The 14,242-nt window shown below is 44.5% G+C and overlaps 1 protein-coding gene across 1 annotated transcript; it reads left to right on the forward strand.

The window, feature by feature from the left end:
- Positions 1-6,298: 6,298 nt before the first annotated feature.
- LOC4333549 (protein kinase PINOID-like) lies at positions 6,299-8,085 on the forward strand. The gene has a single exon (XM_015774197.3). The coding sequence runs from the start codon at positions 6,519-6,521 to the stop codon at positions 7,902-7,904; it is 1,386 nt and encodes a 461-aa protein (XP_015629683.1). The 5' UTR covers positions 6,299-6,518; the 3' UTR covers positions 7,905-8,085.
- The last annotated feature ends 6,157 nt before the right edge of the window (positions 8,086-14,242 follow it).

A 14,242-nucleotide genomic window follows, 5' to 3' on the forward strand; every position in this document is an offset into this window, starting at 1 on the left:
ATATCATGGGTTTATGTTTTGCATATATCACACAACTGTACGTATATGCGTAATGCATGGGCTTGCTAATCGCCACCGCCTCCAAGAATCCATCTCGACCTCGATGCCAAATAGATATGCATTCCGATAGATATATCTACTATTTATGTACATATGCTGGTAGGGCTCCTTTTCCCCACCCAAAAAAAGAAAAACAGAGAGAACATATGCTACACGATATGCAAACGCTAGCTAAGCTCCAATTTCTTTTGTAGATTTATACAGCTCATATCAATGTTTTTTTATTTGTAGATTTATATCATAAAAAGATATCTAAAAGTTCTAGTCACAAATAAATGATGTTTTCGGTGAAAGGGCATGTAGCCTAGTGGTCGCAGTGACCTGAGTAGCACATTAAGATCCTGAGTTCAAATCTACATAGAAGCGAATTTTAGATTGGGTTATTTGAGAGCTAAGTTCCTTGTTGGATAGGCTAAGTTCCTAGTATAAAAAGGTTGCATGTATCCGGTTAGATATAGAGGCCGGGTAAAAAAATACTCTTCTCTAAAAAAAAAAGATGTTTTCGAATGTGCATGCACAGTCAACATGTTTAAATTGTCATCATTAATTTCTCAACAAATATTTTGATTCAACTTATGAAAGTGTTATGGTTAAATTTGTCTTCAAAAATAGTATAAAAATATTAGCTATAGTCTTTACAAGTTTTATACTAGTAAGTATAAAGTAAGTGCACTGGTGACCTTGTTATTATGTAAAACGCCATTTATTTATGAACTGAGGGAGTAGTTGTTACTTGTTTGTCCGTGCATTCATGTGAGCTAGTAGTTTTGATATTAGTGACTTTGTTTTCATATGACATACATTTGTAACTTTGTTTTTAAGGTTCAAATGAAAATAGTTACAAAATTGGTAATTACGCAAACTATACATAGAACCTACCCTAATACTATTTTCTTACTTTATATATCTTTATTTATTTCATAATTCTGAAAATTTTGATTTTTCATTACAAGGAAAATATATAGACAAGTAGACACAATCACTACTTACGCACACCATATGCACAATGCTGCAAGTGCACCTCTTCAAAGAGACAAAAGCTGATCAATGGCAAAATCTTGAGCTCACTAAATTAATTACTATTGGAAACCACTCATGCATACACGTCATATAAGTGCTCCATTAATTGTGGAGTCTAAGCTACTAGCCTTGCTGAAATTTAAAATCAATAAATTAAGGGTAATACTCCACTTCAGTCTCAAATAAAGTGTTACGCCGAATTACTAAAAACAAGTTGTAATCGCCTCAACGCCAGCCTCAATCTTAGCCAAGATCAAGAAGAAAGCTAGAGCATGGATAAAAGCAGAAGCAACAAGATAGGAATTTGGAATTTTGGGAGATATCACCTATTTTTTTTCAGGCATATCATTTCGACAATCCCTACACATATCTCTGTATAATTTTCTTCTTCTCTATCAATATATATACAAGGCAAAGCTTTTGCCCTTCCTTAAAAAAGTATAACTTCATCGGTTTCTTCATTGTTTTTATTAACACGTTTTTTAAATTGTTAAATGATGTTTTTCAAAAAAAAACCTTTTATACAAAAGTTTCTTTGAAAATTCCAATAAATCCATTTTTATTTTTTTAACAATTAATATTTAATTACTTATGTATAGTTTATCATGTTTTAGGTGCCACTAAAAATATATTTTTAGATAATTGAATAGAATCCTAGCCTTTGTTCAAGAAGCTACAGCCAATTATCACATCAATTTAACAAAATAAAATAAAGAAACACAACCTAAAAAGACAGGGAGCATACCAACTACTAAGGGCGTTCACAGTGCGCCTTGTTGGCATTCAGCCTGGGCTTGCCATGTCCGAAATTCCATGCCAGCAAGGACTCTGGCGTGACCAACTGAGGTTCGCGGAGCTCAAGTTGGGCATGCGGTCTTCGGCCTTTTCGAGGTGTGCAGCGGGGGGGGGGGGGGGGAGTGAGGATGGCTTCGCGCGCCAGAGCTTCCTCAACCTGTGCCCGCTTCTCCACCTCGCTGCCGTCACCGTGAACGAGATCATCCTCAAGACGACATCGTGGTCATCGTCTCCATGCTCCAGCTCCACCGCCCCGTCAGCGCCGGCATCATCAACACGGCGACGGGCCAGAGGATCACGCCCCCGCTGGTCGTGGGCATCGCCTCCCTGCTGCCGCCGTCCTCACGTCGTGTCCCGACGAGCCGTTGGATCTTGCCATGGCCGCCCCGTGGCCGCTTCCCGTCCGCGGCGGATGAAGAGGTGGGTTGCGGCGGCGGCGGCGGCGGCTTCTTCCCAAAAAGAGAGGCGGTGGCAGAGCTCGATTCGCCGTCGGAGTAGGAGGAGGAGGGAAGGCACGGAGCTCGATTCACCGATTCACAGTGCACTATGCCTCCCCTGATCCTCCTACTCCGGCGGCGAATTGAGCTCCGCACCGCTGCTTGATCTGCGCTGGCCAGAGCTCGCCGGCCATGTCCGCCTCCGCTGAAGACGCCTTGATCTGCTCGTCGGAGAGGGAGGGGGAGCTGAGGTTGAGGCCGCCGCCGCCGCGGCGCAGCTGCCCGACGCTGTCGCCGCTCAGGCCACGGTGCGGAGGCCGGAGGAGGAAGGTGGAGGCACCGAGATCTGAGCGTCGAGAAGGAGGAGGAAGAGGGAGGTGCCGAGATCCGCCCGACGCCGTCGCTGCTCGGGCCACAGCGCGGAGGCCGGACGGCGCCGTTGGGGACTCCTCGACCACCGCCGAGGGAGGAGGCCGGACGGGGAGAGTAAGGGGCCGCGCCGCCGCGTCGTCGCCTCCGGCCCCGACGAGGAGAGATGGACAAGTGGAGCTCGGTGCCGCCACCGCTCCGCCAGTACTCGGATGACGACGTCGCCGCCTTCGGCCCCGACGAGGAGAGGTGGAGGCGTGGAGCACGGCGTCGGCCGCCGCTTCGCTTTGTCGGTTCGTCCGCCCGGGAGAGAGAGGGAGAGATAAAAGTGAGTGGAGAGAGATAGGTGGGATCCACTCCAAGCAACATGCATTATGGAGCATGTAGCTAATATGGTTTTTTTAGCCTAGTTAGAAGCCCAGGCGCAGCATTTTGTAGGACGCACTGTGAGTACCTTAAAGACGCAGAAGCTAGGACCCTAAATTGTAATTTTAGATGCCATTTTTCTCCCCTGAAACTAGTATCTTTGTGGATGGAGCACTGTCAGTTTCAATCTGTGTTGGGAAGCCACGTACGGTGATTTGCGTCCAAACAACGGTAGTTGCACTTGTAACAAGACATGAGACGGGACATGTGTGTGCGAAATATGTGGATGCTTTCTTGCGGTTTGCGATCGTTAATTTGATACGCCATCTGACGTGACTCGATCGGCTGCAGGAAAGAATGCCGTTGCTTTGGCTCTTTCTTTGGCCACCGCGAGGTTGATGGATTGACGGATACATACGTATCATCCCCTTCACCCGTAGCGACACAAACTCCCTTTTCCCTTCCCCACCGCCCCGGCGGGAAACGATCCGATTGATCGATGGACAGCAGCTGCAAACACCATGGAGACGACGACAACAACAACCAGGACGCCCGTTGGGCCACACGTACGTCCTTTTTTGCTTTAAGAGCGTAGTAGTAAGTGCGTAACGCAAGGACCATTGGCTTGGGATAAATTTCTTCTTAAAAATCACAATAACTTTTTTTTTACCACTGATTCTTTATTTAAGATTTGTGCTTGGTTTGATTGCAAACTGGTGAAGATGAAGATCATTATCTAAAAAAAATGAAGATGAATATGGTGTTCAAAATTGATAAAAATAAAGATTAAGTTGACGCACGTGAAGTGAGAAAACTATTAGCACATGGTTAATTAAGTTTTAATTTTAAAAACTTGAAAAATATTTTGATATTTTAAAGCAATTTATATATAGAAAATTTCGCACGGAAACTTAGTCGCTGATATAGAGCGGCATCCGTGCGTGAACGGTCAAGTAGCTTAGGCTGGCATGTGGTCAGTTGAGACAGTGAAACTGTTCATGTATGCGTAGATTTGCTTGCCCATGAAAAACAGTGAAGCGATAGCGACTCATGAATTTAGCACAGCAATAAAGGGGATGAAAAAGAAAATACGAGGCTCATCATATTATAGCTAGCATAAATACGTTGTTTTTTAGGGTATAATTTGACTAGAAATATGTTGAATGATTTATAGTGTTTTATTTATTTAGGTGCAAGTTATACATAATAACTACACTATATTTACGGTAGTTACATTCGTATGATTTTAGTGAAAAAAAATCACGTGATGTATAGATAGATAGTTCAGTAGAAGTTTAGCTAGGCTTCTTAATCTTGCATGAATTGGGCTTTGTTCTGCGGATAGCCCATATGTAGAAGTTTGACTTCTATTTGATTTTAGTGCATTAATCCTGTTCAATATTTTTGTTTGATCTTACGGTTGAAAAATATGTGAGCTTTAAGAAAAAATGTTTCGAATGACGCCTAGCAGCCTAGCTAGTCCCCTAAATGATACTATGATAAACTTACACAGTATGTTTCACTACATGATGTTTAAACCATAATTTACCAACATTTACTCTCTCTATAAAAAGAAAAAAAAAATCTTAACAATGAATCTAGATAACATCAAGATTCATTTATAAGATTATTCTCTTTAGCTGAGGGTGTACACTTTACATTTAATCTGTTTCTATACGTACTAGTTATATATATGCTCGTCCATTGCAATGGATTTATTATTCAGTTTAGAAAACAACTTGGATAGAGTAGGTTGATTGGTTTTTATACCATGATCGGTTTCTATGGGAGGGAAACAGTTTTTTTTTATAAGTGTGGGAGGGTGATGGAAAGAGGATGCCTTCCTCTTTTAATTAGAAACTAGTTATAGATTCCTCAAAAAAAAAAAAAAGAAAACTAGTTATAGATCCATCAGTTGAAATAGATTTTTTTAATTCGGTTTACTAAAAGAATTTGGACAAAGTTGACTGATTTTTTTTATACCACGATCGATCTTTTTGAGAAATCGATTTTTACAGAATGGAAACAGTTTTTAGAAGAAAGTACCGGAGGAGGGAGGACGACGCACTCCCAGCTTTCTAAGAGCAAGGTCAATGACATGGCCCGCTGTTGGCTCCAAAAAATAGCCATATCATCTATAGTAAGCAATGTACCTAATATCTACAATAGAAATACTATAACATGGATATATTATTGATTCATGGGACCCACCATCTTCTCCTACCTCACATTCTCTTTCTCCCTCCTATCCCCTCAGTTCATGTCTTCTTCTCTTTCTTCTTTCTTAGCTAGCTTCTATTCCCTGTCACCGACGACAGAAGACGGCAGCAGCGGATGCAGGAGATGGCGGCGGAGGCGGAAGACGGCGGCGACCGTGCAGGCGGGGGCAATGGGGCCCGTGCGGCGGATGTGGGAGACAGCAGTGACCGTGCATCGACACCGACGAGGCTGAGGGCAGCGGTCCGGTGGCCGCGGGTGTTGGCGACGGAGGCATGACCGATGCTTCTCCAGCCTTGCGGCGAGAAGAGGCAGCGCAAGGCAGGCCCCACAATCTCCTCAAGCGGTGCGTGCAGCTCGGCGACAAATCAGTCGCCAGCTCACTCTCTCTCTCTCTCTCTTCCCCTCTCTCCTCCAGATCATCACAAAATCCTACGTGGAACTACTACAGGGTTCACAATTCCGATGAAAACCGGTCAAATTACATGAAATTCCGAGGTTTCGATGAGGCTCGAAAGTAGAAGCCGTCTGAGATTTCGATGAGTTTCATCCAAATTCAAATTTGAATTGATAAAAAAAAAGGAAAAAACCAAATAAAATCTTATAAATAGTATGATATTCATAGAACCTATTGGGATATAAATTTTTGATAAAATTGATGCATTCCGCGTATTTAATGAAATTTACAATAGGAAAGAAAAGAATAACGAATTAAAAAAAAGGAAAACACTTTCAGTTTACCTTTTTTTCTAGTTACCGATAGAAATTTTGATGATTTCGCTCGAAGATTTGCCAAAGCTGACCGGTTTTCGTAAGCTTATCGATAAACTTACGGAATTTGTATTTAAATTTGGTTTATGAAATTTGTTCGGAATCTACCGGCTTTCCACCGGAATTTGTGAAAACCATCATTCTACCAGAGTCTGAAACGGAAGGCCATTTCGGAACCCTAAACCCTGACTACTACCGCCCATTACTGTACTTGCTCTAAGCTAGAGATACATACCAGCAGACTCTTCCTTTGAGAATGAGAAGAGAAGAAGGAAGCTTCCATGTTACCATCACGCAGGTGGCGAGCCTGGCCCGTGCTCCGGCCTTCGTACTGCCTCCATCTCGAGCTCCTATAAAAATGGCCACCACCTGCAACCACCCTTCCTCGAACGCGCAAACCTCCATCCACTACAAAACCCCCCCAAACCAACCAGCCCCGGATCCATCTAACCCAACCGCTCGCCCACCAAGCCACACTCTTCCATGGCCGCCGCCGCCGCGTCGCCCACGTCGTCGTCTTCTCTCCCGCCCAAGCCTCCCAACTCCGCCGCCATGCTTGTCGAGCAGCAGCCGCTGTCCTACCACGACGTGGACGCCGCCTCCACGCCCAGCTCCAGCGTCAGTAGCAGCAGCACGGCGAGCGTCGGTGGCCGCTCCTCCACGTTCTCGCTCGACTCGGCCGCCACCGCCACGCCCACCTCCTCCCCGCCTCGCCCGCACCGCGCGGCCGACGTCGCCTGGGCGCCCATCCGCGCCGCCGCCGCGCCGCTCGGCCCGCGGGACTTCACCCTCGTCCGCCGCGTCGGCGCCGGGGACATCGGGACCGTCTACCTCTGCCGCCTCGACGGAAAACGCGGCGCCGGCTCGCCGTCGCCGTGCGAGTACGCCATGAAGGTGGTGGACCGCCGCGCGCTCGCCAAGAAGGGCAAGCTGGGCCGCGCCGCCGCGGAGAAGCGCGTCCTGCGCCGACTCGACCACCCGTTCCTCCCCACCATGTTCGCCGACTTCGACGCCGGCCAGGACTACTCCTGCGTCGTCATGGAGTTCTGCCCCGGCGGCGACCTCCACTCGCTCCGCCACCGCGTGCCCGGCCGCCGGTTCCCCGTCGCGTCCGCCAGGTTCTACGCCGCCGAGGTGCTCCTCGCGCTCGAGTACCTGCACATGATGGGCATCGTGTACCGCGACCTCAAGCCGGAGAACGTGCTCATACGCGCCGACGGCCACATCATGCTCACCGACTTCGACCTGTCGCTCGAGTCCACGGCGTCGCCGGCGCTCGAGGACGCGAGGAACGGCGCGGACGACGACCCGGCGACGCCGACCTGCCTCCCGGAGGTGCAGCTGTTCAGGCTCAGGAGGTGGAGGCGCCGCGCCGCGCCGCGCCGGCGGCCGCGGTTCGTGGCTGAGCCGGTGGACGCGCGGTCCAGCTCGTTCGTCGGCACGCACGAGTACGTGGCGCCGGAGGTGGCGCGCGGCGGTGGGCACGGCGCCGGCGTGGACTGGTGGGCGTACGGCGTGTTCCTCTACGAGCTGCTCTACGGCCGCACGCCGTTCGTCGGCGCCACCAACGAGGCCACGCTCCGCAACATCGTGCGCCGCCCGCTCGAGTTCCCCCCGGACGCCGCCGGCGGCGGCTCGCCGCACGACGCCGCGGCGCGGGACCTGATCGCGCGGCTCCTGGACAAGGACCCCCGGTCGCGCCTCGGGTCGCGCCGCGGCGCCGCGGACGTCAAATCCCACGCCTTCTTCAAGGGCCTCAACTTCGCGCTGCTCCGGTCGTCGGCGCCGCCCGTCGTGCCGCCGCCGGCGGTGGCGGCGGCCCAGTGCAGCAAGGCGGCGGACGTGCCGCAGCTGTTTGATCTCTTCTGAGTTCTGACTCCTATTCGATCAGCGCGTCAGAAGGAGGATTTTTTTTTTGTTGTGTTAATTAATTCGAGGCACGAATTAACCAGCTAGCTGGCTAGAATCATGTTGACTAATTAATTACTCCATTAGCACTGCTGTACAACACTGTCAATTAATTAATTAAGTAATTAGTGAAATTATTACAGCTCTGTCATGTCGGCGTGATACCACCTGATGACTCATCCTGATCACTTAGGTAGTATTTGGTTGGTGGGATAGGATGAGATGGGATGGGACGCCTATTTTTAGAGGTGTTTGGTTGACGGACGAGTGGGATGGGTTGGTCTCTAGAGAGGAATATTCCTCCTAGATACGGGACAAACCCATCCGGCAAAATCGACCGGACGAGCTCGTCCCACTTGGACGGAGCACACAGCGTCTCCTCAGCGACCGCCGGCGCTCATCCGCGCCCGCGCCCGCCGCCTCCTCCGTGACCGCCGGCGGTCGTGGCATGGCGTCTCCTCGGCGACCGCCGGCGCTCGTCCGCGCCCGCGCCCGCCGCCTCCTCTATGACCGCCGGCGCTCCGCCACGACCGCCTGCCACCACCTCCATGACCGCCGACGCTCCTCCACGACCCCCTGCCTCAACACCGGTCGCCGCCACGAGCGAGATGCTCGGCACCATCCCACCGCTCATCGCGATGCTCGACGAGAGCGGCTGCGGTGATGTCAATGCGGCGGGCTCGAGTGGCGGCGAAGCTTGGAGGTAGGGAGGGCGGCGGCGGCGAAACTTGGAGGTAGGGAGAGCGGCGGCGGCGGATCTGGCGCAGGGGATCTCCCGATCTAGCCGCGGCGACGACGGTGGGCTAGCGGGCTAGGTGCTCCGGCGGTGGTGGCCGTCCTGCTGCTGCCGCTGTGCTTGATCCGTCCTAATGTGGCGCAGTCGATGGTCATTGACGGTGATGGCAAACAGCGTCCATCCCATTTCTCCCTCATCCCTTTAACCAAACAAAAAATTAGAATTGTCCCATCCTACAAACCAAATATGTGAGTGGAATCATCCCAATCCCAAAATTAGGGATGGTTTCATCCCATCCCATCTAGTACAGAAACCAAACACATGCTTAATTACATTATCGAGGAATACGTAATTAGCTGGCACTAATAAACGCGTCTTACCGGGTTATTAAATGCATCCCTCTGCAGGTGATCGAGTATCTGCAGTCAAATACTCAAATGTCATACTACTGTTTTTAACTTAATTTGCAAGACGTTAGGAAGATACATAGATACAGTACCATCAGCTAGTAATACGATATTTTTTGTAGGGATTAACATATTATATAATTTAGTCTACATTTTCAACGCTAAAAAAATAAATATCGAAATGTTAAATTAACATTAAGAAAATATAATATGTTAGAATGAATTGCTGGTTTGTTACTACCATGAGAAATTAACAAGGACTGAGTAATCAATCAGCAGCCATATGCATGGCATGTGGCATGCACCATGCGCTGGCGCTACCCTTTTTTTGTTCGTGTGTAGATTGTAGAATGATGCATATGGCTAAGGCTGGATGATCGATGGATCTCAGTTGAGCTGTCGCTAGGATGGAGGCGGCCGGCTGTCTGTCTGTCTGTCTTTGGGTTCGTTAACTTGTCCATGTTTCAGTTTGCCGCGTACAGTAAGCTTGCACGACGACGCTCGACAAGTTTTCTCGCAAGAACTTGCAGTAGTTGGGTTTTTTCGTCTGTTTAGGTGGTTGGAGTATGGTGCCAATATAGTAGGGATGAAAACGGAGCGGATATGGACGGATAATGCTCATACCATATTCGTTTTCATATTTTTTACCGGATACGAAAACGAATACGGATAGCTCGAATACGGAAACAAATACGGATTATCTCGAATACGAATAAGAATCGAATATGATCGGACACGAATACGGAAACAAATTTTTCTCGGAACACGAAAACCAACTCAACTTCTAATGGAAACAAATATCAACATATATAATTAGCTCATTTTATATAAAATGAGGTATAATTTATAAATATTTTTTAAAATTTAAATAATATTAATAGTATGGACTAGTGTTAAGAGATAAACTACTATTAAAATCTATAAAGGTATATTGAAGGTTATAGAGTTAGAAAGAAATGGGGTATGTCTCATTGGTCCTGCGGATATCCAAATAGCACTGTTCACCGGATATCCGAATTATTATCTGTATCCGACGGAAACCCTGGTACCATATTCGTATTCGTACCCGGGAGAAAATATCCGTATTCGTATCCGTATCCGAACTATCCGAGAATTATCCGATCCGAAAGGTATTCGTATCCGTTTTTGTCCGGAGCGGACGGAAACTATCCGCTCCGTTTTTATCCCTACTATATAGTACTCCCTCCGTCCCACAACACAAGGGATTTTGAGTTTTTCTTGCAACGTTTGACCACTCGTCTTATTCAATTTTTTTTGCAAATATAAAAAACGAAAAGTTGTGCTTAAAGTACTGTAGATAATAAAGTAAGTCACAAATAAAATAAATAATAATTTCAAAAAAATTTGAATAAGACGAGTGGTCAAACATTACAAGCAAAAACTTAAAATCCCTTATGTTATGGGACGGAGGGAGTACATGTTAGTTCAGTGTGTTGACTTGGTCTGAATACATATTTGAATCGCCCTGTAAATAGTAGAAAAGGAGAATAATAATTACCTTGTAAACTATAGAAAAGGAGAATAATTACCTTTGTTAATTATCGTTGTCAGCTTTGTGGAACAATTTCAGCCATCTTGGAAGAAACATATTTTTTAAACAGCAGACAATATAAAAAAAATTATGTATTCCTTCTTAACAATATTTAAGGCTAAATTCGATCTCCACGTGAAGAAACGAAATAACAAACCAGAAATAAAAAGTGTTGACAACATTGGCAGTTCGATTTATTTTGCGGGAAAATTCTTCACATTTGTGTTTGTTGTTATCATCTCTTCATTTGTTGATTGAATTTGTCCTTCTACCTACAAGGACAATATGCGACGTAATAATATATTTATCTTTTTTATATAAAAAAGATAACACTTCCAAACAAATTTTATGCACTGAAAACAGAATTCTCGCTAGTTTTTTAGAATTTCCAACCAAATACTACTCCGTCCAAAAAAAATCCTAATCCTAGTTATGAAATAGGACAAATGTTTGTCCTGGTTAGTTAGGATTTAAATTATTTTGGGATGAAGGGTGTAACACGTAATCTTTACTTAAATATATTTACTTTTAATTTCCACGAAATGGAGTCTTGTACGTACACGGACCAAGAGGAGTTTTAAGGACCTCTCTTTCCTCTAAGAAAAACAACCTCTCCTTTATAGACGGATAAGAACCTCTCACACGCGCCCATAACATCTTTTCTGAAGATTAGCCGTGAAGGACGAAAGCTAATTGCAACGATAAGCATATATACAAAAAAGCTACTATATATGGATCCAAATTGGAGCTGTCATGCATATGGGCAAAGCCATGGTCGTTTGTAACATGACAAAATTTCACAGAATTTCCCTAGTCTCAATGTAAGTAAATAGATGTTTAGATATATAGTGAGAAATGCTTATATTTTGAGGGCTATGTAATCCATATTTATATAAAAAAAACTACTCATATCTTGTAAATTTTAAGCCGTTGGATTGATTTGAGATTCATGCAAATTCCCCAAACCCTAATCCATTCTTTTTCTCCTTCCCTTCTTGCTGCCCCACGTACACTACCACACTCTAATCCTTTGAATTTTAGAACTTTTGAATTTTTTACCCTAGAAAAAAAAAGAAAAACCTAACCCTTTGAATCTTTGGTATCCTTCAAATCTTCGGTATCCTTCGAGTCTTCGATATGCTTCGAATCCTTATGGGGAAGTCTATAAATTATACGCCCCTTGCTTGAATCATAACGACTTACTTTAATTTTGACCCTATCCCCCATCAGTATTCGTATAGAACTAGACCGGATCTTTCCTGAAATATAGCCCAGGATGATGGTGTCATTCTCTAGGCGAACGCAGAACATTCCGTTGGGTAGGGCTTCCATAACTAAACCCTCGAAAGTAATTTTTGCTTCTCTCGGGTTTTTTTTTTCTCTCCTATTTTTCTTTTTTGTCATATTTTTTTCTCCTATTTTTCTTTTTTTATTTGAAAATAAAAAAACGTTGTATTTTTGTTTGAAAAATAGGAAGTTCAAGATAGAATTTGGGTACTATAACTATAGGTGGGGCGATTACCGCTATAGGCGAGGCGATTACCATATATAACATAAGACTTCTCCCCCAATTTTGTTTAGTCAAGCTTCTCGATCTGTCATTATACCTCGAGAAGTAGAAAGAATAGCAATTCCCATTCCGCCCAAAACCTTAGGAATTCCTTGATAGTTGGCATAAATTCGTAAGCCAGGTCGGCTGATACGCTTTAAAAAGGTTCTAGTTCTATATATTCCCTTTCTAGTCTTTCTCTTTTGATGTCGCAAAGTTGAAACCAAGAAATATCTGTTACTTTCCTGATGTTTCCGAACACTTTCAATAAAACCCTCTCGTAGAAGTAGTTTAACAATGTTTTCGGTAATATTTGTAGATACTACCCGAACAGTTCCTTTTTTATTCATGTCCACGTTTCTTACAGAGGTTAGTAAATCAGCAATAGTGTCCTTGCCCATAAGACTCTAATTCTAGGTTCCTCCTAATTTTTCTATAATCAACATGTTCTCTTTTTTCTTTTCGTTTTGGATTCTAAAGCATATACGTGAAACACAATCTACTAATTTTTTATTTGATCTATATCTTGTCTACTAGTATTTATAATACTTCAGGAGCTAATGAAACTATTTTAGTAAAATTCAATTCTCTCAATTCCTAGGCGATCGCGCCAAAAACGCGAGTTCCTTTTGGATTTCCTTTTTATCAATGATAACCGCTGCATTGTCGTCATACCGCGATTCAATAAGAGTAAAATAAAAAAAGGAGATTAAAAAAAGAATTACATTAAATATAGAATATAGATAAATAAACATACACATCTAGATATATTCTAGATCCTCTTTCTTGACCATATATTTTAGTATTTTAATAAATTCAATATTAAAAACCCTAACCTTTCCTATTATTGTGTAGCGTATTATTATACCGTCTTCGCATTTGAACTCTTTACATGTACGTACAATTACAGCTCGAATTACTTCGGATCTTTCTAGAGGCATTTGGGGCACTGCGTCTTTGATTACAGCAACAATAACATCACCAATACGAGCATATCGCTGATTACTAGCAGCTCTTATGACTCGAATACACATCAATTTTCGAGCTCCACTGTTATCTGCTACATTTAAAAGGGTCTGAGGTTGAATCATATTATTTTGATTTCAATTTGTTATTTCAATGCAAAAGGATGAAAGAAATATTGTTTTTCCAGAAAAAAGAACCTGGTTTTTTATTTTCAATACTACTTTTTTTGGGGGGGTTATATTTCTAACCGAAGAAATTGACTTCATATGGGCATTTTGCTGGCAGCTATGGAAATAGCTGCTCTAGCTACAGTTTCGGATACTCCGCCCATTTCATAAAGTATTCTACCTGGTTTAACAATGGCTACCCAATATTCGGGGGATCCCTTTCCCGAACCCATACGTGTTTCCGTTGGTCTTATTGTAACCGGTTTGTCGGGAAATATATGTACCTAGATTTTTCCACCATGACGTGCATATCGTGTCATTGCTCTTCGTCCCGCTTCTATCTGCCTCGCCGTAATCCAAGTGGGTTCAAGTGCTTGAAGAGCATATCTACCAAAACAAATACAATTGCCTCGGTAGGATTTTCCCTTCATTCTTCCTCTATGTTGTTTACGAAATCTGGTTCTTTTGGGGTTATAGTCGATGGTTCTCTCTTAGTTCCATCTCTACTGCAAAAGTAGACATGAGAGTTTCTTCTCATCCAGCTCCTCGCGAATCAAATGAGAAAGTGTGCAAATTTCTCTAATTCCACAATATTCTAAAATATTACGCTACCAAAGTTTGGGGCATCGCCAGCATATGAGAAGAGGAGAGAACTCGCCGGAGTTGAAGAAAGTGTGAATCTCGGTGCGAATCGAACGATACAAAATCTATAAGATTTCATTACAAAATTTATGTCAAATGAGATATGTAGAAAATCCGTTAAAATTTTGTAGCAATGAACGGGGTAGTACTCTTGTGACTAGAATTGCGCTAGACATCATATCGATCTTCACATCTCTGGACCAACCACAAGACATGGAGTATGATCTATCCAAGTAGCGGCGCCATATATACATGCATGCACGATCCAATGGTCGGGTTT

The sequence above is a fragment of the Oryza sativa genome, chromosome 3 (assembly GCF_034140825.1).
Source record: "Oryza sativa Japonica Group chromosome 3, ASM3414082v1".
Taxonomy (NCBI): Eukaryota; Viridiplantae; Streptophyta; class Magnoliopsida; order Poales; family Poaceae; genus Oryza; species Oryza sativa.